Here is a 25,143-nt window from a genome sequence, read left to right as displayed (position 1 = left end):
CGATAATTCTCTAGTGGTAGTATCTTAATGGGCAGCTGGTGCCCTGGCCAGCCTACTACCTACCAAAGTTTCTGAACACAAAAGAATATCATTCTGTCTGGATGAAACTACAAGGTCTTGAATATTTGTAAGCAGACCACAAATATTGCTAGACAGTAGATGACACTGACAAAGTCTAGGACATACGGGTTCTGGATTTTGCTCAATATCTCTTGACTTTTTGGGATTCCCCATCAATCAGCTTGTTCTCCAATCGCCTCAACAAGAAACTTCCTTTGCCTGTTCGCAAGAACCGTACTAGCAGTGGCCTTGGAAGATTCCTTCCAACACCTGTGGGACATCGCCTATGTCTACAATTCCTGCCATTCTGTCCGATTTAAAGGTGATCAGAAGGTGCTTACTACCCTAAATCTAATCGTATCTCTGGTAACTCCCAAATGGCCACTCGCCACACAGAACCCAGACCTGCTAATGCAGCTAGTCCTGGTACAGAGAAAACTACCCAGTAGCCTAACTTACTGTGCTGGCCTCACCTGTAGAGGTGTCATAACAAATGGTATTTTTCCTCTTGTCTTTTATAAAGACAGCAGATTTCTTTGCTCCTAAGTTATCTGTTATTTTCTGCAAGTTAGTCAGAAGAGGTTTTTATAGCCCCTGTTGGAGAATTGGTAATGTTACTCTGTTATGTAACCATGTTTGTAGTAGCTCAAGTCCAGCTGATTACTGCCGAGTTTACATAACTCCCATATTATCTAAAGTTTTTGAACATGTTTTGGCAAAACGTCTTATTAAATTACTCAGGTTTGTACAGTATAGTTAGGAAAAATGCAAATTACTCTAGAAATATCATATTGTAGAGTACTGTATAGTGATATATAGGTTATCTAGGAGTATTATTGAAGGGTTAATTTGTATTAATGAGTCATTAATTACTTCCAGCTGTTGCAAACAACAACATTCAAGTCGTCGAGTTATTGTTAGATGCCGGAGCAGATCCTAATAAAAAGGATTATCATTACGGTCTTCCGCTTCATGTAGCTGCAGAAAAGGTTTGTGACCTTTTTTAAATCCAAAGTTACTTCATTCATGAAGATTTAAAGAATCAGGAGAATATTAATATAAAGGATTTTGAAAGTAAGTTTTTTATTCTTTCATTTTTATATTAATACTAGCCAAGATATAATTCCAATTGAAAAAACAGGATATTACATCCTAAGGGCTTCAACAGGGAAAGCAGCCTAATTTTTAAGGGAAAAAGAGAAATAAAGTATAATTGAGAAATAAAAAAAAAAGGATAAGTCTTGACATGTAATAGATGATTCCTGTGAAACGAGACATGTCAACCGAAAAGCTTTCGCAGCAAGTTTGAACTTCTGAAGTTTCATTCACCAGCGGCCATGTTTAGACAGGGTTATAATAATCTTCTTAAGCACATTCATAGATTCCCGTTATATTTTTTTGTTTTTTCACAATCCCAACACTTAAGGGTAGCTTTTTGTTGTATCTACAAATCCAAACACTTTCCATTTATTAGAAAATAAATGTGATTTCCGAGTCTCTGTAGTTTAGTGCATGCATTTATAGCTCAATGGGTTTTCCAGCTGTATAACTACTTTAGTGCCTCCTCCTTGGGGATTCACAGCTTTTACTATTTTCAGGGAATTCTTTGTATTGCTATTTCCAAATGTGAGCAGGATTACGTTAAAACTTCTTGCTAGATTTTCATTAAATTTTGACAACGAATAGGTATTATACTCTGGAAGAACTTATTACATTTTAGAGGTGATCCGGATCAAGATCGAAATTGTATAGTCCATTTCTTTTAGCGAGGCATATTTTCACCGACTCGCAGCAGTGCCCTTTTAGCTCGGAAAAGTTTCCTGATCGCTGACTGGTTAGAATTATCTTGTCCAACCAATCAGCGATCAGGAAACTTTTCCAAGCTAAAAGGGCACCGCTGCGAGTCGGTGCAAATATACCTCGCTAAAAGAAATGGACTATAGTTATAGTTGATATTATACAGTACTGTAGATTCATTCATGGTCAGTATATGAGAAAGAGAAAGCTTGGGCTGTAGACTTGAGTAAAGTAGTGACAATCTTCGTTGGCAGAGGTCTTAAATCTGATTGCTCTCATTACTATTAATTTTTCAGTGTCTTTTGGAAATATCTCGGCTCCTTGTGAAAAGAGGTACCGAACTCACCTGGACGGATGACGATGGCCGAACTGCGCTCCATGTTCTCCTGTTTCCTCCTCTTGTTCAAGATACCCTTTTACCGTTGATCAATTTACTAGTCGACGGAGGATGCGATGTAAATGCTAGGTGAGTATTTGCACTGCAAATTTTATATTTGTTCCTACACAAATACATACTATCATCCTTACATAGGAGAACAATGACAGCAAAGCAGGAAATGCAGCAGTTAAAAACTTATAAAAAGATGTTAACGACCGTCAGGTACTTACCTGCCAGTAGCAAGAAGGCGACCGCCCCTTGCTGACTCATTAACAACTCGCTTAGATATCAGCTGTCAGGTGGTAACAGACGCTGTTTCTCTTGTAAGTGCTTTGCCTAGCTGCGCTGTCTCTCTGACTGGGAAGATTTGAAAATATTTCTAATAATTTTCTCTTCCAGCATGTTTGGCTTCATGAGTAATTGGTGCTGTTTTCGGTAATGCATGCGGAAATACTCTGGAGTATCACCAAAGACCTGTGCCATTTTTATGAGTGCCCTTCATGCAGAGGGCATGAATTTTCTCAGACTTAACCATATGACAATTGTTGGGAGTGGCGATCTCTCCCAGTGGGAGAAGTACGACAGGAGGAGAAAGAAGTCAAAAAGGGATTCTTCACCTTCACAGTCTTCCTCGAAGACAAAGAAGGCCAGGCTTGTTTCTTTAACTTCCGGTACTCTTCCTTTGGACTCTTCTCTGTTGGTCTCCTCTGAGGCCAGTCGAGTAAGAGTGGTGGTCCTTTAACCAAGCCAAGAGGCAGGGGTTTCGCTCTGTTTCCCCTAAAGAAATGGTGGGGCCTCCTCCTCAGTAGAAGCGTCGTCCTTTTCAGGTTTCAGATGCATTGCTGGGCCTTCTTTGGGGATTGAAGGTTCCCCTTCGGAGGAGAAGCTGCATTGACATTTCTATGGTTGGTAAAACTATCCCAATAGGTTTTAAGGACTTCCTCCCTCCTATGACGAGTCTCTCATCAAAGGTCGAAGGTTTGTATTAGGAACAAATTGCAAGTTTTTTAATTCAGTGTGTATTTTCCTAACTACAAACCTGAGAACTTTAAGGTACTCTAGCCAAAGGGAAGGGTATGTTACAAGAGTGGTGGCCCGGGATGATGCGCCACGAGGCAGCTACTAATACTACTACTGTACTACCTCATTAAAGATTTAAACAGCTTTTTTTAGCATTGCTGAATTCATACGACTGTGAAAGGTTTTAGATATGTATACTGTAGTTAGGAAAAATACAAATAGATTTAGAAATGTGACCAATTTATTCTAGGCCCTAATTGTTAGTTTCTACCTGACCTATGCTAACTTAAATTTGGTTGATACAGCAATTCTGTTTAACAAGCAACACTTCCCTTGATTGTGATGGAGAATAGTCAAGGTTTGTGCATATCAGGAAGCCCTTAAAACTGCATGAAAGATAATATATCGTATTTATATCTAGGATGAGTGATGGCACAACACCATTAATGTTGGCAGTCCAGAGCAACGCCAAAGAAGCAGTAATGAGATTGATAGATTGTGGAGCCGATCCTAACATTGTTAAAGTCAACGGCGTATTGGCCTTGCATTACGCAGTGGAATTTTGCCCCGACTCGGAATTCACAGTCGACAGGTACGTACATGACTTCTGCTATTTTTACAAACCTCTTATTTTCAATATTAATCTTACCCGATAATCATGTAGCTGTCAACTCTGTTGCCGACAGAAATCTACGGTAGGGATACGCCAGCGATCGCTATACAGGTGGGGGTGAACACCACAGCGCCATCTGTGGTCAGGTACTCCAGTACTTCTTGTCAACACCACCTCAATTTTTCCTCTGTCGTGCCTCCGGCTAGACCTACATGGATACGCTGTTGATTCTGGAGTTATTGCTCACGATTTTGTGATGTATTTGCTCTAGAATTTAGCCTTCGCTATTCAGGAAGCTATATCATTAGCTTAGCAAGTTTTTGGAATTAATTGGATTTAATTTTTTATTTAATTTTGGTACGAAGAGAGTATGAACTCTCTTTCACTTTTAAATGGCCGACCCTTCCCTTAGACGGAAGTGTTGGTGTCGAAGAGAGTATAGACTCTCTTAATTTTGCTTAACAAAAGTTATAGATTTATTTTATATCTCTCCGCCTTTTATAGGCCTCTTTGATTAACTTCCTTAAATTATTATAAACTTATTAAAATTTGTTTATATTCGACCTTTCCTAATAGTAGGCGGTCTTTTCTTGGAACCGAAGTTAATTAACATTGAGCCCGTCATTTCGTTTTTACCTGTTAACATATTATGCTATTTTAATGTTTTTGAAAGAATTTCTTTGATAGTCTTGTACTGTTTTCAAAGTTGAACTAACGTTTTGTTTTGTCTCTGCAGTTGTTGACGTTCAGAACGTTCAACTTGCGCTCTATCGTTACGATAGAGAGAGAGTCTATCACGGTGTCACGTTGCAGTAAGAGTAAACCGATTCTAGCGTTTTGTTCATTCTTTCTTAGCTTAAATGGTTTTAATTCTAATAAAGGAACTTTTTATTTGGGAAATCTTTCAGTTTTTTTCCTTTATCAATAATATGTTTTAACGATATATATATTGGGCTCTTCTCTCAGGTGCTAAGTCAAGAGAGAGAGAGAGAGAGATAGAGACGGAGGGAGAGAGAGGAGGATAAACGTTTCGTTCAAGCGAGTAACGTTGTTATCGTTTTTGCTCTTCTCCCTAGTCTCTTTAGGGGAAGAAGGTAAACGTTTCTAGAGTTTTATTCTTGTTCTCAAGCTTTATGCGGTGAGAGATTTTAAACGTAGTTTATTTGATCTAGTGTTTAGTCTCTTTCCAGCCACTGAATTATTTATCTTTCATTATATTTTTTTCTGTTACATTGTAATTCTGTTTTCGCAATTACTAACTTTTAAGGAAGGATAGAATTGCGTGTTTCAGGTACAAACCACTTAAAGTTTCGAGTTCAGTGAAATAAGTGCAAACAGAAAATCAAAAGTGATAAAGTGATAAGCGCAAAGTGTTACAGTGTTGCGTTCGAGGGTTCGTCTGTTCGTGCCAGTTGTTCGCCTAGTCTGGGACCTCTTACAAGCTCCCAAGCCCAGGGGAGAAGTAATGTCGAAGGACTTATGGGTTCAGCAGGCCTTGATCGACGAACAGACGTTTCCCTCCGTGGTTTCGGGCGTATCTACACACGTTTGCCGACGTGAGATCGCCCCACCCACACAAAGACGAGAGAGCCCATTTATTCCTCGTCTGCGGAAGAGGTTTCTCGTAAGAAACCATGGACCAATCTTGCAGCTTTTAAGTGCAAGTCGGTCCCTTCCGCGCAAGTCCAACTCCTAGGTGATGCCATTAGCACTGGGTCAGTTCGGACTTGCTGCAGTACGACAACTGCACACCTCCCAGAGAGGCAAGGTGGTATCGCAACAGGCAGTAACTCCGTCTGTTGCCGCACCAGCTGTTTTAGACCCTCAGTCTCAACGGACAGTAGCTCCGTTTGTTGTTGTCTTTCTTAAACTCTAGTGGTCTATGCTGCAGACAATGCAGTCTCAGCTTGCGGTGTTAATGCAGGAGTTTCTGGCAGAGAAGGTTAACACACCTCCTCCTGCGAGCGCTCCTCCACCTCTACGCAGTCCAGCCTGCCAGACGTATGATGCTGAGGTTCCTCAAGCTACCTCCATGCGTGAGCTGCCGCATTGGGAGTTGCCAGATACCAGCGCTGTGCAGCAACCTCCACTTTCCTTGAGGCAGGAGCCTCTTGCCACGCGGCAACCTCCTCAACACTTGAGGCAGGAGCCTTATGCTTTGCAGCAACCTCCTCTACCCTTGAGGCAGGAGCCTCATGCGTTGCGACAACCTCCTCCATCCTCGAGGCAGCAACCTCTTGCGGTGTGACAACCTCCACCATCCTCGAGGCAGCAACCTCAACTCCACCTCTGCGCAGTCCACCTTGCCAGACGTATGATGTTGAGGTTCCTCAACCTACCTCCACGCGTGAGCTGCCGCATTGGGAGTTGCCAGATACCAGCGCTATGCAGCAACCTCTTGCGTTGCAGCAACCTCCACCATCCTTGAGGCAGCAACCTCAACTCTTGCGGCAGCCACCTCCACTCTTGAGGCAAGAACCTCAACTCTTGAGAGCCTCAACTCTTGAGGAACCTCATGCTATGAGGCAGCCGCCTCAACGCATGCAGCAACCGCATTCTTCACAGCATGAGCCTCTCTCTGCGCAGCTACCTCCTCAACCCTTGAGGCAGATGCAACTCTTGAGGCAGGAACCTCACAGAAGCTTCATGCTATGAGGAGCCTCATGCTATGCGGCATCCTCCTCAACCCATGAGGCAGGAGTCTCATGCTATGAGGAGCCTCATGCTATGCGGCGGCATCCTCAACCATGAGGCAGGAGCCTCATGCTATGCGGCAGCCGCCTTAACCCATGAGGCAGGAGCCTCATACTATGCGGCATCCTCCTCAACGCATGCGGCATAAGCCTCTTCCCTTGCAGCTTGAGCCTCATCCCATGCAGCATGAGCCTCATACCATGCAGCATGAGCCTCATCCCATGCAGCATGAGCCTCATCCCATGCAGCATAAGCCGCACGCCATGCAACATGCTCTGCTTACCTTACAGCATGCTCTACATACAGCATGCTCCGCATACAGCATGCTCAGCATACCTTACCGCATGCTTCTCAGTCACACATCTTTGGTTGTTGCCAACTCACTAGACTGTCAAGCAGTTTCATAACGTTGCCTTCTAGTCTGCTGCTTTTGCACCAGTGAAACCCTCACTGAGAGAACTTAGCTTTTCTCGGATATGGTTCCTGTAGATGAGAAAGTGCTATTCTCCCTCCTTCTGATATTCCCTTGAGGACTCTGTCATTTGGAGAGGAGCCTTTAGCTGCTTAGCCTCCTATGGACTTTTATTTAAGCATAACATGCTTCCAGGGAGGGTAATGGTTCCACTTCAGTCGCTAACCCCGTCTGTTACCACACTTGCTCCCATAGACCTTGAGCTGTGTTGCAAGACATGCAGTCCAAGCTTAGTCCTTGTTAGAGGATTTTTTGTTTACGGAGTCAGTGTGTCACTGGGAAGACGTTCAATAACCAGCAGAAGTGACTTGTTGTGACGCAGTGCGGCAACCTCAGCAACCCGATAAGGAGTTGTCTGTACGACCCAGACAGTCTAGACAGCTTCGGGTTGTCACTGTACTTCCTCGCTTCCCCATGGTTGACAGTTCACAGACTGTGCAGCAGTACCATGATCTTGTGTCCGACTCCTTCAGACGACTAGCTTTTAAGAGCTCCCACAAGTCGTCGCTGTCTGGAGATTCTCAGATGGACTATGGATCTGACCAAGGAACTGGGCCTCCTGGTCAATTTTGAGGAGTCCCAGCTCGTCCCATCCCAGACCATTGTCTACCTGGGTATGGATCTTCAGAGTCGAGCTTTTCGGGCTTTTCCGTCGGCCCCAAAGATCTACTAAGCCCTAGATTGCATCCAGAGCATGCTGAGAAGGAACCGATGCTCAGTCAGGTAGTGGATGAGTCTAACAGGGACACTTTCATCGCTGGCCCTGTTCATCGAGTTAGGGAGACCCCACCTCCCCCCCCTTCAGTTTCATCTAGCGGCTCACTGGATAAAGGACATGACGCTAGAAACGATCTCAGTTCCTGTTTCCGAAGAGAGGAGGTCTACTCTCACGTGGTGAAAGAACAGCTTTCTTCTCAAGGAAGTCTACCTTTGACTGTTCAGAAACCCGACCGCCGTCTCTTCTCTGACGCATCAGACACGGGCTGGGGTGCGACTTTGGACGGACAGGAATGCTCGGGAACATGGAATCAGGAGCTAAGGACACTTCACATCTATTGCAAGGAGCTGTTGGCGGTTCATCTGGCCTTGATAAACTTCAAGTCCCTCCAGCTTAACAAGGTGGTGGAGGTGGACTCTGACAACACCACAGCCTTGGCTTACATCTCCAAGCAGGGAGGGACTCATTCGTGGAAGTTGTTCTAGATCGCAAGGGACCTCCTCATCTGGTTAAAAGATCGAAAGCTCACGCTGGTAACGAGGTTCATTCAGGGCGATATGAATGTCATGGCAGATCGCCTTAGCCGGAAGGGTCAGGTCATCCCCACAGAGTGGACCCTTCACAAGAATGTTTGCAGCAGACTTTGGGCCCTGTGGGGTCAGCCAACCATAGATCTGTTCGCTACCTCGATAACCTAGAGGCTCCCGTTGTATTGTTCTCCGATTCCAGACCCAGCAGCAGTTCACGTGGATGCTTTTCTGCTGGATTGGTCCCATCTCGACCTGTATGCATTCCCGCCGTTCAAGATTGTCAACAGGGTACTTCAGAAGTTCGCCTCTCGCAAAGGGACACGGCTGACGTTGGTTGGCTCCGCTCTGGCCCGCGAGAGAATGGTTCATAGAGGTACTGCAATGGCTGGTCGACATTCCCAGGACTCTTCCTCTAGGAGTGGACCTTCTACGTCTACCTCACGTAAAGAAGGTACATCCAAACCTTCACGCTCTTCGTCTGACTGCCTTCAGTCTTTCGAAAGACTCTCAAGAGCTAGGGGCTTTTCGAAGGAGGCAGCCAGAGCGATTGCCAGAGCAAGGAGGACATCTACTCTCAGAGTCTATCAGTCTAAAGGGGAAGTCTTCCGAAGCTGGTACAAGGCCAATGCAGTTTCCTCATCCAGTACCACTGTAACCCAGATTGCTGACTTCCTGTTACATCTAAGGAACGTAAGGTCCCTTTCAGCTCCTACGATTAAGGGTTACAGAAGTATGTTGGCAGCGGTTTTCCGCCACAGAGGCTTGGATCTTTCCACCAACAAAGATCTACAGGACCTCCTTAGGTCTTTTAAGACCTCAAAGGAACGTCGGTTGTCCACTCCAGGCTGGAATCTAGACGTGGTCCTAAGGTTCCTTATGTCATCAAGATTTGAACCTCTCCAATCAGCCTCTTTTAAGGACCTCACATTAAAAACTCTTTTCCTCGTGTGCTTGACAACAGCTAAAAGAGTGAGTGAGATCCACGCCTTCAGCAGGAACATAGTTTTCACATCTGAAACGGCTACATGTTCCTTGCAGCTCGTTTTTTTGCTAAAACGAGCTTCCTTCACGTCCTTGGCCTAAGTCGTTCGAGATCCCAAGCCTGTCCAACTTGGTGGGGGACGAACTGGAGAGAGTACTTTGCCCAGTTAGAGCTCTTAGGTACTTTCTTAAAAGGTCATAACCTTTACGAGGACAATCAGAAGCCTTATGGTGTGCTATCAAGAAGCCTTCTCTTCCAAGGTCTAAGAACTCAGTTTCTTACCTATTCAGGCTCCTGATTAGGGAAGCACATTCTCATCTGAAGGAAGAAGACCTTGCTTTGCTGAAGGTAAGGACACATGAAGTGAGAGCTGTGGCTACTTCAGTGGCCCTCAAACAGAACCGTTCTCTGCAGAGTGTTATGGATGCAACCTATTGGAGAAGCAAGTCAGTGTTCGCATCATTCTATCTCAAAGATGTCCAGTCTCTTTACGAGAACTGCTACACCCTGGGACCATTCGTAGCAACGAATGCAGTAGTAGGCGGGGGCTCAGCCACTACATTCCCATAATCCCATAACCTTTTTAACCTTTCTCTTGAATACTTTTTATGGGTTGTACGGTCGGCTAAGAAGCCTTCCACATCCTTGTTGATTTGGCGGGTGGTCAATTCTTTCTTGAGAAGCGCCGAGGTTAAAGGTTGTGATGAGGTCCTTTAGTATGGGTTGCAGCCCTTTATACTTCAGCACCTAAGAGTCGTTCAGCATCCTAAGAGGACCGCTACGCTCAGTAAGGAAGACGTACTTAATAAAGGCAGAGTAATGGTTCAAGTCGTCTTCCTTACCAGGTACTTATTTATTTTATGTTATTTTTGAATAACTAATAAAATAAAATACGGGATACTTAGCTTCTTTGTTAACATGTATGCTGGTCTCCACCCACCACCCTGGGTGTGAATCAGCTACATGATTATCGGGTAAGATTAATATTGAAAAATGTTATTTTCATTAGTAAAATAAATTTTTGAATATACTTACCCGATAATCATGATTTAATTGACCCACCCTTCCTCCCCATAGAGAACCAGTGGATCGAGGAAAAAATTGAGGTGGTGTTGACAAGAAGTACTGGAGTACCTGACCACAGATGGCGCTGTGGTGTTCACCCCCACCTGTATAGCGATCGCTGGCGTATCCCTACCGTAGATTTCTGTCGGCAACAGAGTTGACAGCTACATGATTATCGGGTAAGTATATTCAAAAATTTATTTTACTAATGAAAATAACATTTTTACTAATAATAGGATTACCCAGTTGGTTTCAATGTCAGAGGATAATGATATTCTTTAGATGAAAGAAATTTTGAGACTCCCTCTTAGAGCTTAGTCTCCCTTAGCAATTCACATACAGAAAGTCCCCAGTTTACAAACTTAATAAGTTCCAAGAACTTGTTTTCAAGTTGAATTTTGGTCTAGGGTAGGCTTCACCTAGCTTTTATGCTTATGATTTTCAGCTGCAAAAGTCAACAAATAGTTCTGTTTCATATTGCAAATGTCATCTTGCTTAGTGCATTACGTTATATGATATTGTTTTTTACAGTATTTCATTATGAAATTTTGATACAATATCTGAGATTTAATATTTCAGTTGTATTTGTGTTTATATCCCCGAATGTTTTCAAGTTGGGGACCTTCATTATGTATCAGTCGTTTCACTCGCATCTTTGCTGTTTGACTCACTATCCTTAAAAAAATCGACCATGTTTCACTTACACGGCAAACTCTCTAATATTTTTCAATGCCACTTACATTGCATGAATGCCAAATAGATTGGTGTCCTACACATATGATACTGGATTAATCCATGCAAGTTTTTCCAGTTCTCTAATAATAATTTCCAAGTTTATTTATTTCTTCGGCCATCTTTCTCTTTCTTCATCTTGTTCTTATCATCTCTCAGCAATGCATGATGCATTAAGCTTACCCTACCTCCTATTGATATATTAAGCTTACTCCGCCTGCTTTTACAGCGATTCTAATGATTTATTTTTGTTTGCAGTGACCAAGAAGATCAACATGAAAATACTACCTGCATCCTGAGGAAAATTTTGGACCTAACGTCAAGAGACTTGATCATTCCGCAGTCCTTAAAGCCAATAAAATACTCCATATTCCATTTAGCAATTGAGTGGGAGAGGTAAGTGCATCCAAATTTTTATTGTTTTCTTTTTATAAATAATGTTGTTGTGGTTATTATTGTTCTCAAGTTTAGATTAGTCTTTAGACCATAACCAGAGGCCATTACCTCCCAGGATTAATTGGTCTCCGCCCTCGGGCGGTCCTTAACCAATAAGGATGGAATGTCGAAGCAGGACTCTGCATATAAGCCCTCACAACAACACCTGCATTACAGTTTACTCTTGATAATGAGCAGAAAACGTTCTCACTGCTCAAAACCGGTTGAGTTGAAGGATATTCAACATCCACGTAATTTATAATTTTTGTACATAAGTGACCTTCACTTTGTGCACACTAACATTGTGATAGTGTTTCATACTGTGTACATATCTGTACTTTTACCTGACGAAACAAGATGGGATATATTAAAGATGAATTGTGAATGATATGGTCTTCATCACCTTCCTAATGATATGTCCCTTTCTCAGTTACTGGCAGATTGTAGCAGTGAAGAGAAAAAGATAATGAGAACAATAGAAAAAGTTACTCACAAAATTAACGCCATTGAGGCAGCAATCACTTTCAATAATACAAATAATAATAATAATAATAATACAGTAATAATGATAATAATTACGTAATTGTTCACACATTATGAAAACATGAATGCCAACTCTTATGTATTTAAGAAGAAAATAGATGGATTTCATAAAAAAGTCATTACCATATAGACTTAAAAGCCCTTTAAGCAATGCATAGATACATACATATATATACTAAGGCACTTCCCCCAATTTTGGGGGGTAGCCAACATCAAACAAATGAAAAAAAGGGGATCTTTCCTCTCTACATTCCTCCCAGCCTGAAAAGGGACTCAACCGAGTTTGGCTGGTACTGCTAGGGTGCCACACTCCACCCTTCCCCGTTATCCACCACGGGGGAGGGTGGAAAGAAATCCTAGGAAATGCAGGAATACATTAAGCATCAATTGCAAATACCACCATTGCTTCAATAGCTCTTGTGTGAGAGGCTGGAATTTTTAATCGGCCTTGTTATAATTTTGAATGTGTGATATTGTTTTGTTTTATTACTTGCAAACATATATTATAAACTTTGGTGCCTCACAATCTTGTTGACTGTACGTACCCATCTGACAGGAGCAAGCGTTAAACTTATTACTTGCAAACGTATATAGTATTATAAACTTTGGTACCTCACAATCTTGTTGATCGTATGCACCGTAACTATATGATATTAGAAAACTTTAAATTTGCCTTTCACTAACTAACTTTTTATTAGGTGATGGCTGCTTTTATCAGAGGTTTTAAAATTGAGAGAGATTTAGTTAACCATATATGATTCCATCAAGCCTCCTTTTTCTCAGTTCAGTACCTTTACTCATTGACTGTGGAAGGAAACCAAAATCTACAAAGACCGATGGCTGCCTGGCTAGCCCTCGATTATCATGGAGGCGGGGAGTAACTATTCTTTACTTTACTTTACTTTGATGGCTGCTTTTCAGGTCCCATACAGCAGGAGAACCCTACTCTCTACAGGACCTCCGCTGTTGTTTTACCATGTTCATTCAGAGTATTTATCGTTTCAGATCACATATTGTTCATTTACTGTTAAATCATCACCGTTGTATGATTTTTTAAATAAGAAAGTCTTCAATTTCCTCTTGGAAGCCTCTATGTCTTCAAATATATTCATGTGAGAATACTGTGTAATAATAGGTTATCACTTTAATCAACAGCCAACTACATGGTTATCTAGATTTTAGGGCAACAGTAATACAGCTGAGTAACCAGGCAAATCCTACCTTTAGTCTAACCTCAGCAAACCCAGCAACAGTTAAAGAAAAACTCTGTTTGCAATTCATCTAACATTTACGCCAGTAAACTAATTGCAGTTACTCTCGAGTTTAATAACATTAAGCTATTGTAAAACAACTAGAAAAAGCCCAATAAGGCTTTGCTACCCTAATTATAGTTATGGATGCCATAAAGATAATTTTATTCTCATTTCATAACTACCTGTATGTAATCAGTGTCAATGAATGGCGCTGGCAATTTTAAACTACCCCACTGTTCGATAATTTACTGCACATTATAGGCTATACCGGCTATAGCATAATAGGGCTTATTTTTATGAATCCATTAGGGAAATGTTATCAAATTTTAACACCCGGAAGAGCGAGTAACTTGGACCCAACCATGATTATAAAAACATGCAAGAAAGCTAACAACACCAAACAAACCTCTGTCAAACCCAACAGTTGAATAATCACACGAGTACTAAACTTCTGGCACTTTTAGCCTAAAGCACGCTTTTGTTAACGTAACAAAAAGAAAGAACAGAAAATAGATACTCAAGCGTTCAGTCTTCTTGGTTCAATAAACTAAAACTTGGATGTTTGAGAGACGACTAGAATGAGGATAGAGGGTGAGCATCAGCCTGGTAGCCAACTGGAAGCTGGGTTCCTTTCTACGAGATTCATGACGCTAGTCGTTTTAGCTACCGAGGTGCTGTGCCAAGTTCTAATGGGCCTTAACTTGAGGGTCTCCCTTTATACACACTGACTATGTGCTTTGCATATTGATCCACTGGCCCTAGAGCAGAGGAGATGGTGTTTTTAAGGTTTCCCATTCTAGCCTTTCACAGGAAAGTCCTAGGAGATCACACAGAACATTCTCAAAAGATAGACTTTTCCTTTGTTGAAACCCTCCTTTGAATTAACTATACTTGAATCACACTGTACATGGAATGGGTTGGTTTGGATTTAAAGATGTTTATATCTCTAGAATTTTGTTCTATTTGGTCACTGGCTCCTAGAAACTTGTTGTGTTATAGCTTATCATAGTCTGCAGTTATGAAAACCAACTGGTTTTAATCTATTTCATTTGTATTTTCAGATTTAACACCCTAAAACTGCTCCTTAAAAAGGGCATACCACCTGATGCCTTCTTGCAAGAAACAGCAAATGCTGTGCTTGATGAAGCCGACGTCAACTTGTTTCGTCAGGTAAAAATCCGACTATTTTAATTTTATTAATTCTGAATTAAAATACTTAGAGTAACACTGAATATCTAAAAACAGTGATTGAAATAAAGTAATCTCTAAGAAATCACATTGAAATAAAGTAATCTCTAAGAAATCACATTGAAATAAAGTAATCTCTTGATTATTGTGGGCATTGTATTTCAACTTCCTTCCCTAATAGCTTAAAAACCACACAGTGGATACTCAAATGTACGGTATATTTTTTTTCTCTTTTTATCACTTCTCATATTTTTTAATATCTGTAAATCTAAGCTTTCTTAAATCCAAAAAAGGGATTTTGACGAAGGAAAAATCTATTTCTGGGCGAGGAACCTGTGTCGCTCCGTGAAATGCTCCTTAAAACACCATTTGAAAGGTATAAATACTGCTAAATATACCAGAGAAAAGAGTTGCGTGGAATGCTAGGAATATATCCAGCTCACTCACCCTTACAGGGTGTCGGTATTAAAACTGGGGCAAGTGATACCACTACCAGAGATCCTTCTCCAATTAGACTTCTCCCTCCTCAAAATCCCCCGTTACTACGAGGTGTCGTTCACTACAACTACTGCCCCCCCACCACCACCACTACCTATCCTTCTCCCATCATTCCTTGTTAGCACCCGTGAACGTTCGGACGTGTTTTTCGTAGCTCTATGTTATTTTGTTACTATTTTATAATAGAAAATAATTAATATATGAATATGAATCTTATCTGTTCTCAGAAACCTGCAATGTAAAGAGGAGTCCACAATACAGATTTGAAAATTATATACTGTACTGTATAGTTCCTTTATAGTTTGTTTTATATGTATCTCCCATTGTATATACAGTAATACCTCTAGATACAAAATTAATTAGTTCCATAGTGGCTTTCGTATCATGATTTTTTTCGTATAATTTGGGTAGTTTTACCTGTAAATTGCCTAATTCATTCCAAGATCTACAAAAGCACTACATTAAATTTTATAACAAAGCTATAAACACAATTAAATAAAGCCAAATACATTTGAATCATTAATTGTACCTAACCTAACTGTTAATACCTGTAAATGAAGTATTTATTTTCTGTCCTTCCTATTTCCTCTATCCTTCCCGTTTCCTCCGTTCTTCTCCCTCCATCTGTTCTTCCAGTTCCCTCTGTTCATTCATATTGTTTTTCAATCCTTTTCAACTTCAGAGTGCAATCACAGGAGAGTTTTCCTCAAATTTGCACCTTGAAGCTGAATGGCCTTGCTATCCCCAACACGAGGCCATATGTCCAGAATTATAAAAACAAGTAGTCATTATTGTTGTAGCCAGTGCCATAACAGAAAACAAATCCATATAAATATTCTATATTGATCAATATGGAGTTGTGCATGTCTGATTAAGCACGCCTTAATGTAGCGAGTCTCAAGTATAACTTGTTTTTCACAGTCTGTTCATACAGAGAATGAATAAACATTTGATTTGTAAGCATTATTATATTGTATTTTTTCAGCTTCCTCTCGTGATGGGTCTTGGGACTGAAGTAGACACTCCTCTTGGGTTCTTACTTTCGAAACCCATCAATGAAAAACGGGTAGCCGTTGCAAAGTACATGATCGACAAAGGTAAGCGTAAATGATCGGGAATTTTTTCTCTAGATATTTTTAAACTCTATAATCAAGTTCATGGCTTCAGAAGCCATGGCAAAGTCTTGAAGTTCACACCATTTGATGCCAGAACCAACAACTAGATTTTCTGAGATGGAGGATAATCTAAAAGTATTTTTTTTTTCTGAATTTGTGTTTGGGTTGTCCCCATATGTTTGAAGTGTAATGGACACTAGCAACATTTGTCCCTGGCAGAATTAGTATACTGTTTAGTAAGTACCCTAAGTAAGAACAAGACGTGTTTCATAAAGTTGGTTCCTGTGTCGAAAATTTCTATAGTAAAATTTAATTAACTGAAGTATCCAACTCATTATCCCAACCCCTGTTTTCCATTGTTTTCATACAGCTCATCATACTAACATTACTGAGCTATCCTATATATGTAGAATCAGGAATTCATACATATATTTCTGCTTAATAAAATATTTTTAAAAGAAGTTAATGAATTCGTACTTTTTCACTCATTCAAAACAGTTTATATTATTGCGCCCTTAGGTTATTACCTCTGAAAGTCCTCAGGTCTTAAGTCCTTATCTGGATTATCTACAGCACAATATATGTTTTCTGAAACATGGACTGTAAAAGCAACAGACAAGAAATATCTGGAAGCTTTTGAAATGTTGATATGGAGGAGGATGCTGAAAATAAGTTCGAGAAACCACAAGACAAATGAAGAATTACTGAGAATAGTTGGAAGAGAGAACCTTAATTACAACAATAAAAAGGCAGAAAAACTGCTTGAGACATTTTAAGAGGAGATGAGTTAATGAAGGACATTATAGAAGGCAAATTTGCAGGACAAAGACCCAGAGGAAAGAAAAGAAAGTCAATGTTAGATGACCTGAGGGGAGGGAGATTATACCGTGAGCTAAAGGAGGTGGCCATGAAGAGAGAATTATGGAAGGTGACTAATCCATGAGACCCCTGCCTTAGGGCAGAACACTATAGTGTAGTAGTAGTATATGTTTTAAGTATAGTCAAGCATACTCTCATATTCTTGAGCTTTCTGTCTTATCAAAATTATAAGCTAGGTTAGCTCTTTCTCTGTGCTCAGACTCCGTGGTCTCATGCTGTCTCTCAAAAGTTCGCACCTTGTGTCTTTGGATATCACCTACCTCAATTTTTCTCTGCTGGGTAAAGTTTCTCTGAATTTTTTATGAAATGCGCTAACATCAGGATAAACTATATGTCTGCCAAGCTTTCTTATTGCATTAGAAAGTCTATTAAATATTTTATATAATATTTACAGCTGCATGAACAGGATTTGCTTACAAGATGGTTGATTAGTGCCAACAGTAACAACACTATTCCCCCTACAAAGACATTGTGAGCAGTACAGTAATGATCAAGTATAGTAATGATCAAGTATATATATAATTCTCATCCCTGTGTGTATTGGATGAAGCTAATTGAGTGGGCCACAATAAATAATAAGTGCGTTTGTCATAGGTTATCTTAGACTACCGTAGGCTATGCCATTTATGAAATTCCACACGGGGTCTTGACAAAGTCTTACACTCTTAGCAACTCTTTTAGGAGAGGGACACTCCAAAATCAAATATTGTTCTCTACTCTAGTCTTGGGAAGTGCCATAGCCTCTGTAACATAGTTTTGCACTGTCTTAGGTACGAACTCTCATGCTTGAGGGTACACTCAGGCACGCTATTCTCTCTTCATTGTTTATATATGATACATCTATTTTAATATTGTTACTGATCTTAAGATATTCTATGTTGTTATTCATTACTTATAGCCTATATAGTTTATATCTCCTTATTTCCTTTCCTCACTGTGCTATTTTCCCTGTTGGAGCCCTGCTTTTCCAACTAGGGTTGTAGCTTAGCAAGTTATAATGATAATAATATAATAATAGTAATAATAATAATAATAATAATAATAATAATGATAATAATAGTAATAATAATATTGCCTATATATAATTCAGAGAGGAAAACTTAAGATTAGAATGATTTTTCTTAAGACTTACCTTCTGTATGTCCCAAGGCTGCATTCGGGCAATGGATGCTTTGTTGTATCGACAAAACAGCATACACAGTGTCCTGAAAAGATTGGTCACATCAATCATATAGCTAAATCATCAAATTGTAATGAAAAAGTTACCTTTCATAGTTTCTTGAGAGAGAGATAATGGGGATAAAGGTTGATGAAGCTCGACTGTTAACAGAAAAACAGATAATATATGCTTGGTAAAGAAAAAAAAAGACTTACTTATCTCTTTGAATTGATAGATTAAGCCAGTGTAAAATCACTGGTACTGTATCATCTAGAATGTATTATGTTTGTATTCACCGAGAATGTATTATGTTTGTATTTTATGGCTAGTGTATGAAAACTGTTTCACCAACAAAGTCTGTTTAGTAAAATGGTTAGGATTTCTTATTTATTGTGGTAACAACTGTATCTTAAATTAGTATACAGATCCTCCACTCACAAACTGGACAGGTCCCAAGCTGTTTATAAATCAAATTTTGTTAAATTTGGCCTGGAGTAGGCTTCACCTAACTCATATGCTTACGATTTTCAACTACAAGGTAAACAAATAGTCCCATTTCATATTGCAAATGTCATCTTGCTTACTGCATTAAATTATAATGCTGAACAGTATTTCATTAAGAACTTTTGATACAATATCCAAGATTTATGATTTCAGTTTGTCGATGTCACAGGATGTAGATACAGGAGAGGGGGTTCCCAGCCCCCTCGTCCCGTCCCTTTTAGTTGCCTCTTACGACACGCAGGGATAACGTTGGCGCTATTCTAATTGTTTTTATGCCCCCTTTTTTGTTTTGTTTCATTTGTTGATGTCTACTACCCCCCAAAATTGGGGGAAGTGCCTTGGTATATGTATGTATGTATGATTTCAGTTAGATTTGTATTTGTGTCCAAATATTTGTATGTTTGTAAGGTGAGGACCTTGTAGTGGCGTTATTTTTTCACTTGAAATATATCGATCTTTTATTTTTGTTAACTTTCCATTATCAGGAAGCAATTGCAATATGGTAACACCAAAGTGCCTGCCGCCTCTCGTGGCGGCTGTGAAGCATCAGCGTGCGTCGTACGATCAAAACTGTCCAAGCCTGGAAGCTGTAGAATACCTTCTTGACAATGGGGCCGATATTTCGCAAAAAGTAAGGTAAGCATAACCTGCACTTGCGATGCTTGATGTATATATTAGACGTGATGTGGATTCAAATTTATTTTTGTTATTCAGGATTAACAAAGATTGGCCTTGAGAAATCTTTCAGGGCATTTGATTTGCCAAGTAAAAGAAAAGCAAGATGATAATGTTAAGGAATAAGAAAACTTCCTACCAGTGTAGCTCAACACTTTTCTGTAGCACCAGCATTGGTGTACAGTATCGGACTGTGGATGAGACAGTCTTAAATTGCAGACTATCAGTTAGACCTTAAAGATACCAAAGTTAGAATAAACATTAATTATTGAGTACTTTGACTGGCCAGACAGTAATACATTGGATCCCTCTCTCTGGTTACGGCTCATTTCTTCTTTGCCTACACATACACTGAATAGTCTGGTTTATTCTTTCTACATTCTCCTCTGTCCTGATGCACCTGACAACATTGAGATTACCAAACAATTATTCTTTGCTCAAGGAGTTAACTACTGCATTGTAACTGTTCAGTGGCCACTTTCCACTCGGTAAGGGTAGAAGAGACTCTTTAGCTTTGGTAAGCAGCTCTTCTAGGAGAAGAACACCCCAAAATCAAACCATTGTTCTCTAGTCTTGGGTAGTGCCATAGCCTCTGTACTATGGTCTTCCACTCTTGGGGTAGTGTTCATTTGTTTGAGGCACACTATAACATCTTATTTTTCTTCCTCTTATTTTTATGAACTTTTTAAAATTTATATATGAAAGATATATTTTGATGTTACTGTTCTTAAAATATTTCATTTTAAATGTTCATTACTTCTCTTGAGTATATTTATTTCCTTGTTTTCTTTCCTCACTGGGCTATTTTTCCAAGTAGGGTTGTAGCTTAGCTATTAATGATGATAAAAATAATAATCATGAAGATAAAAATAATAATAGTAATAATAATAATAATAATAATAATAAAAACACAGCTATGCATTAGTTTATAATTCTAATGTCAATTTTGTTATGAGCAAGCTCTTCAGCAAGACCTCCCTGGCAGCAGCGAGGAAATCAGCAAACGATATTTCCCCAGTCTTAAACGTTGACAACTCGACCCACCCCGGCCTCCTGTGGATGAGGGCTCGGAAGTGGAAGATGATCGGAACTATGAGGAGGACTACCTCCCGAGGGCCGCTAGTCTGAAGTATTCAGAAGCAAAGCAGGAGGAGTCGTAGTACAACTTCTGGTGGGTTCTAGCATATATGAGGGCCACCAATGGGCTAGCTGGCCTATAACAGCCCTTCAGGAGAGCAAGGACACAGTCATTGACCATGTTTATGGGACCCAACGACCTCCCAAAGCCAGTGCAGCTTTGCCCTGGTCGAGGGGGTTGATGGGTGCCAGGAAGAAGGCGTTATCCCAGTTCTCTCTCCGCGGGCTCACCATCGAAAATTCTCCCACGACCGTTCGTAAAACAGAGGAGACACTACGAGGTCTCGGATGAGCCTCTTCCGGCTTTGCCTCTAGACTTCCATAGAGACACTCTTATCAGGAGTCTCTGTCGGGAGACTTTCTGGGCTCTCAGCCTCTGAGATCCTTAACTTGGAAAACGAAGTACGCTATGCAAGCTACCTCATGACTGGACCTATGGGTCGTATCTTTGGGACACCTTGTTAGAACCGAAGATTGGTTCAAGTATTCTACGAGGAAGTCAATGGAAACCTTTCTTTTGTCGGGTACCCTAACCATCGAATTCCTCGCCCACTAGGTAGTCAACCTGTGGGTGAACGTGATACTCAGGCGATGGGATTTGGTGATTGAGAAGTTCCATCGACAAGTCCTACAAGCAGAAGTATCATGGCTCAGGAACTCCATGTGGACGGTTCCTCCCTGTTCAAGCTGGAACAGAAGAAACAGCCGTAGACCACCAGATCCATGACTAGTAAGACAGCAAGGTCCTCTAAAAATGTGTCTAAAAAGATCTTTCCTGCAAAAGATCATAAAGGCTCCAAGTCCTCCAGAGGAGGAAAAGGGAGTAAAGGGAGTGGCCGAGGTCACTTGCTACAGAATGGATTTAGGAACTTCCATACTAAACAAAATTGAAACAATTAACAGGAGAAAAATAATAGTAATACTGTAATACTATAATAATATCAAAATTATTTTTTACTAGCCAAGCTACAATTATAGATGGAATAGCAGAATGCTACAAGCCCAGGTGCTCCAATAGGGAAAGTAGCCCAGTGAAGAAAGGAACTAATGATGAAAGTGATAATACTAAAATAATAATAGATGATGATAATGGTGATTACTGTATATTTAGGAGCACAAATTTGATAATATTGTTATTTACAGAGTTTCGAAAGTACCACCAATTCACGAAAGTGTTGCAACACAATTCACAAAAGTAACACCAGTTCACACAAAGTAAAACCAATTCATAAAAGTAACACCAATTCACAAGTTTAGTGTGATTTAGCATCTTGTTTATTTCAGTATTGTAAATTTTCAGGGAATCAGACGTATTACCAGCAGCGCTGCACATATCGTCGTTGTTTAACGTTAGTGCCTTCTTCACCCTTCTGCAGTGGGGCTATCCTGCCCATGAGGTATACACAAAAGAAGCCTTAGAAGAGTTGAGCCACACCTACGATTCAGCAAGGTACGTGCCAAGGGTAAAGCGGAGAAAAGGAAAGGATTAAACCTGACAAAATCGCCATTACTAAGCGTGTCATTGGATCATCAGAGTCAATTTGGTTGATTGAAACGATTTCATTATGTTCTTAATTCTTGATGCTTTAGTTTTTGTACCCTCTATAGGGTGAGGGATAGTGCTGTCAGTAGTCCTCAAGTTTTATGCTGTAGGCATTGCTTAAGGTCTTTGCAGCATCTCTACGGACCTCAGCTTTGCTCACTTAGTAGCCCTCCGTTCCTACTTTCTTTTACATCTTGCTGTTCGACCTCTTCAAATTGACCTCATATTACAACTGCTGCATTTCCTCTCTTGTTGCCCGTGGGTGCTGAATGATCTCCCAGGCCCAAGTGCTAAGCCTCATGACCCAAAATCATATATCATTTATCCTGTCTACCATTTTTCATTCATTGTATTTAATGTCACACTTTATTTCCATAGCAGAGTATGGCTCAGGGAACCATTCATACATGCCTAATTTATTTTTCAAAAACACTAAAGTATTATCTGTGATTTTCCTATTTTTAGACTTGCTTCTCTTTTTTGCCTGTCAATTATTTCCTACTTGTAGAACCAACTCTCAATCCAGACTTGAATGATCTTACTCTTTTAGGGGTATAACTTTGCCTGATAAAAGCATACATTTTTTATCCTTAGCTTTATAAATCAGTTGTTTGTTTGTCTTGCTAAAGCCAGGCAAATTGAACAATGATTTGTTTTGGGGCGAGACTAAAACCATTTAAAATAATCTAATAGTTATTTTCGATTAAGTGTGTATTAAAATTGGCAAATACAGGGTGTTTTATTTTGGGGGAGTGGCAAATATATACTTATCAAGCTTAAAGATTTGCTTGCGTACACGATCCTGTTTCTTATATGTATTTTGTACATTCCAGGTACTACAGGATTTACCCCCTGTTCCCGTGGCGAGTGATTTCCTGGTTAAGTGCTTTAAACCTCTTTGTTCCTCAACTACCGTTGGATACAAAAATGATATTCGACATTGGAAGAATGGTGGATGACGAACATCTAACAACTGCTTGGAATAATTTGAACACTTTAATTGGTAAGACTGATACTTTTTGGAGCTAAAGCCCTTTTACCCATATGTTTTAAAGAGGTCTTTTTATGTTTGTATTTGTGTAATGGATATCTTGGGAATATCAACATAGTCTCAGTCAGTTATGAAGACCATGCACTTTACGCATTTGGTATTACAATAGGTAAATAGAAAATAAAAAGTTTATCTCCATTTAAATCTAAAAATGTAAACTTTCAACGTATATGGGATAATGGTAGCCCATTGGAAATGTCCCTACCTGGCAATATGCTGGACTGGTGTCCAAGACCTTCTCAACCTTGAGAGATTCTAATCATGTCTGCAACCTCATCATCCTTGTGAGATAGGGATGGGGGTTTGGGAGAGCCTATAGGTCACTTTCAGAGTCATCAACAGCCATTGCCTGACCCTCCCTGGTCTTAGCTGGGCTGGAGAGGGGGTTTGGGAGAGCCTATAGGTCACTTTCAGAATCATCAACAGCCATTGCCTGACCCTCCCTGGCCCTAGCTTGGCTGGAGAGGGGGTTTGGGAGACCCTACAGGTCACTTTCAGAGTCATCAACAGCCATTGCCTGACCCTCCCTGGTCCTAGCTTGGCTGGAAATGGTGTCGGGGTGCTGATTGTATTTATGTATGATCATTCTTAAGGGCATTGTTACTGCCCATTGCCAGTGCCATTTGTAAGAAACCTTTAAACCTTTACAGTTGGACACAGGTTTTCCTGGCACACCTCACTCTGAGGAAACGCACCCTGTAACATCCACACTGCTCGGTGAGGTGTGTGTAGTCCCGCCCATTTCCTTAACCATCTTGCCCTACACGAGCTATTTGGTTACTCGCTATGCAGTAAGGATGTGACAGGGTATACTTCCTCAGAGTAGTATGTGTCAGGAAATCCTTTGTCCAACTGTACATAGAACAATTTCACCATTGAGAGAATTTATACATGACATACAGAATCTTCGTCAGGAATATTTGTAACTTTTAAGAATCCACACATGGTTTTGAAGCTCTCGTATGATGTCCATTAGTTATTAAAGCTAGCTTATGAAATCCTGTATCTTATAAGGTGGAGAAAACTATTCTAAATACTATATTGAAGTTGTGATCTTTGTATTTGGTGAAACCCAGTTGGTGATAATTTGGTGATTAAATTTTTTCATGTAACATGGTGATTCTTTTACCTTTTAAAAGTTTTATTTTATTACAGAATCCCCCAAGGATTTACAATCGTTGTGCGTGCTAGCAGTGCGTCGAACGATAGGCGAACGGAGAGGCTGGAGTAAGTTATCATCTTTCATCGAGAAAATACGGTTTGCAAACGCTGCGCTGCCTCAGATAATATTGGAACGTTTACTGTTCAAACAGGCAAGCTATGTTCTTCCTCTGTTGTATTAGCATTAGATATGCTCATATTTTAACCAATTCCTTCATCTCCTCTCACTGAATAATTTGTCACTCGAGTTCCTGGCTCTTTTTGGCGCATTTCCCTAAAAATATCTTACCCAAAAATTTTTTAGCTGAATAAATTAATGACATTGTGCAACATATATTGTATTTGTTTGCATGTCCAATATGTATATATTTAAGTAAATGTATGCAACAATACCAAGAAATGCAGCCATTTCTAGTCCACTGCAGGACAAAGGCCTCAGACAAGTCTTATTCATGTCTAGGATTTAGCCACTTTTCATCACCTTGGTGGCTAACTGCAGATTGGTGATGGTGGGAGACTTTTGTCTGATTCCTCATAGCAAACCAACCTAGTATTCTTAAAAAAATTTATTTAACTCTTCAAAATTATTACCATTGATATATGATCTTAATATTTTGTAAAAATTTCCATTATATGATTAAGGGATTTTGACAAAGGAGAAATCTATTTCTGGGGAGAGACCTGTGTCGCCCGGTGAAAAGGTCCTTCTTATATAGAAAAGAATAGAAATTATATTGTTTAAATAATAAAAAAAGAGATAAAAGATCTGTTAGTTATTAGACATAAAATAAGTTTTAATGGCCCAGAGTACAAATCCTCAGACATAGAATACGTTTTATAATGATCGAAGGGTTGATGTCCTCGAAGTATATACTGTTCAATCCTCACCTTTATTCTCTATAGAATACCTCTTGCTATCTATTACAGTGGAATTTTGTTT

The 25,143-nt window shown here is 40.1% G+C and overlaps 1 protein-coding gene across 1 annotated transcript in view; it reads left to right on the top strand.

Annotated features, from left to right (window-relative positions):
- LOC137658403 (ankyrin repeat and SOCS box protein 3-like) overlaps positions 1–25,143 on the top strand; it is a 41,625-nt gene that overhangs the window by 11,920 nt on the left and 4,562 nt on the right. The window contains exons 4-13 of the mRNA XM_068393086.1: positions 940–1,049; positions 2,154–2,323; positions 3,678–3,848; positions 11,321–11,458; positions 14,355–14,463; positions 15,965–16,076; positions 19,122–19,272; positions 21,749–21,898; positions 22,825–22,994; positions 24,198–24,355. Coding sequence (XP_068249187.1) covers positions 940–1,049; positions 2,154–2,323; positions 3,678–3,848; positions 11,321–11,458; positions 14,355–14,463; positions 15,965–16,076; positions 19,122–19,272; positions 21,749–21,898; positions 22,825–22,994; positions 24,198–24,355 — 1,439 coding nt within the window. The remainder of the gene's footprint in view (positions 1–939; positions 1,050–2,153; positions 2,324–3,677; positions 3,849–11,320; positions 11,459–14,354; positions 14,464–15,964; positions 16,077–19,121; positions 19,273–21,748; positions 21,899–22,824; positions 22,995–24,197; positions 24,356–25,143) is intronic.

This window comes from Palaemon carinicauda, chromosome 19, assembly GCF_036898095.1.
Source record: "Palaemon carinicauda isolate YSFRI2023 chromosome 19, ASM3689809v2, whole genome shotgun sequence".
Lineage (NCBI taxonomy): Eukaryota > Metazoa > Arthropoda > Malacostraca > Decapoda > Palaemonidae > Palaemon > Palaemon carinicauda.
Note: the sequence above shows the minus strand (reverse complement) of the source record. Positions and strands in the feature narration are given on the sequence as shown.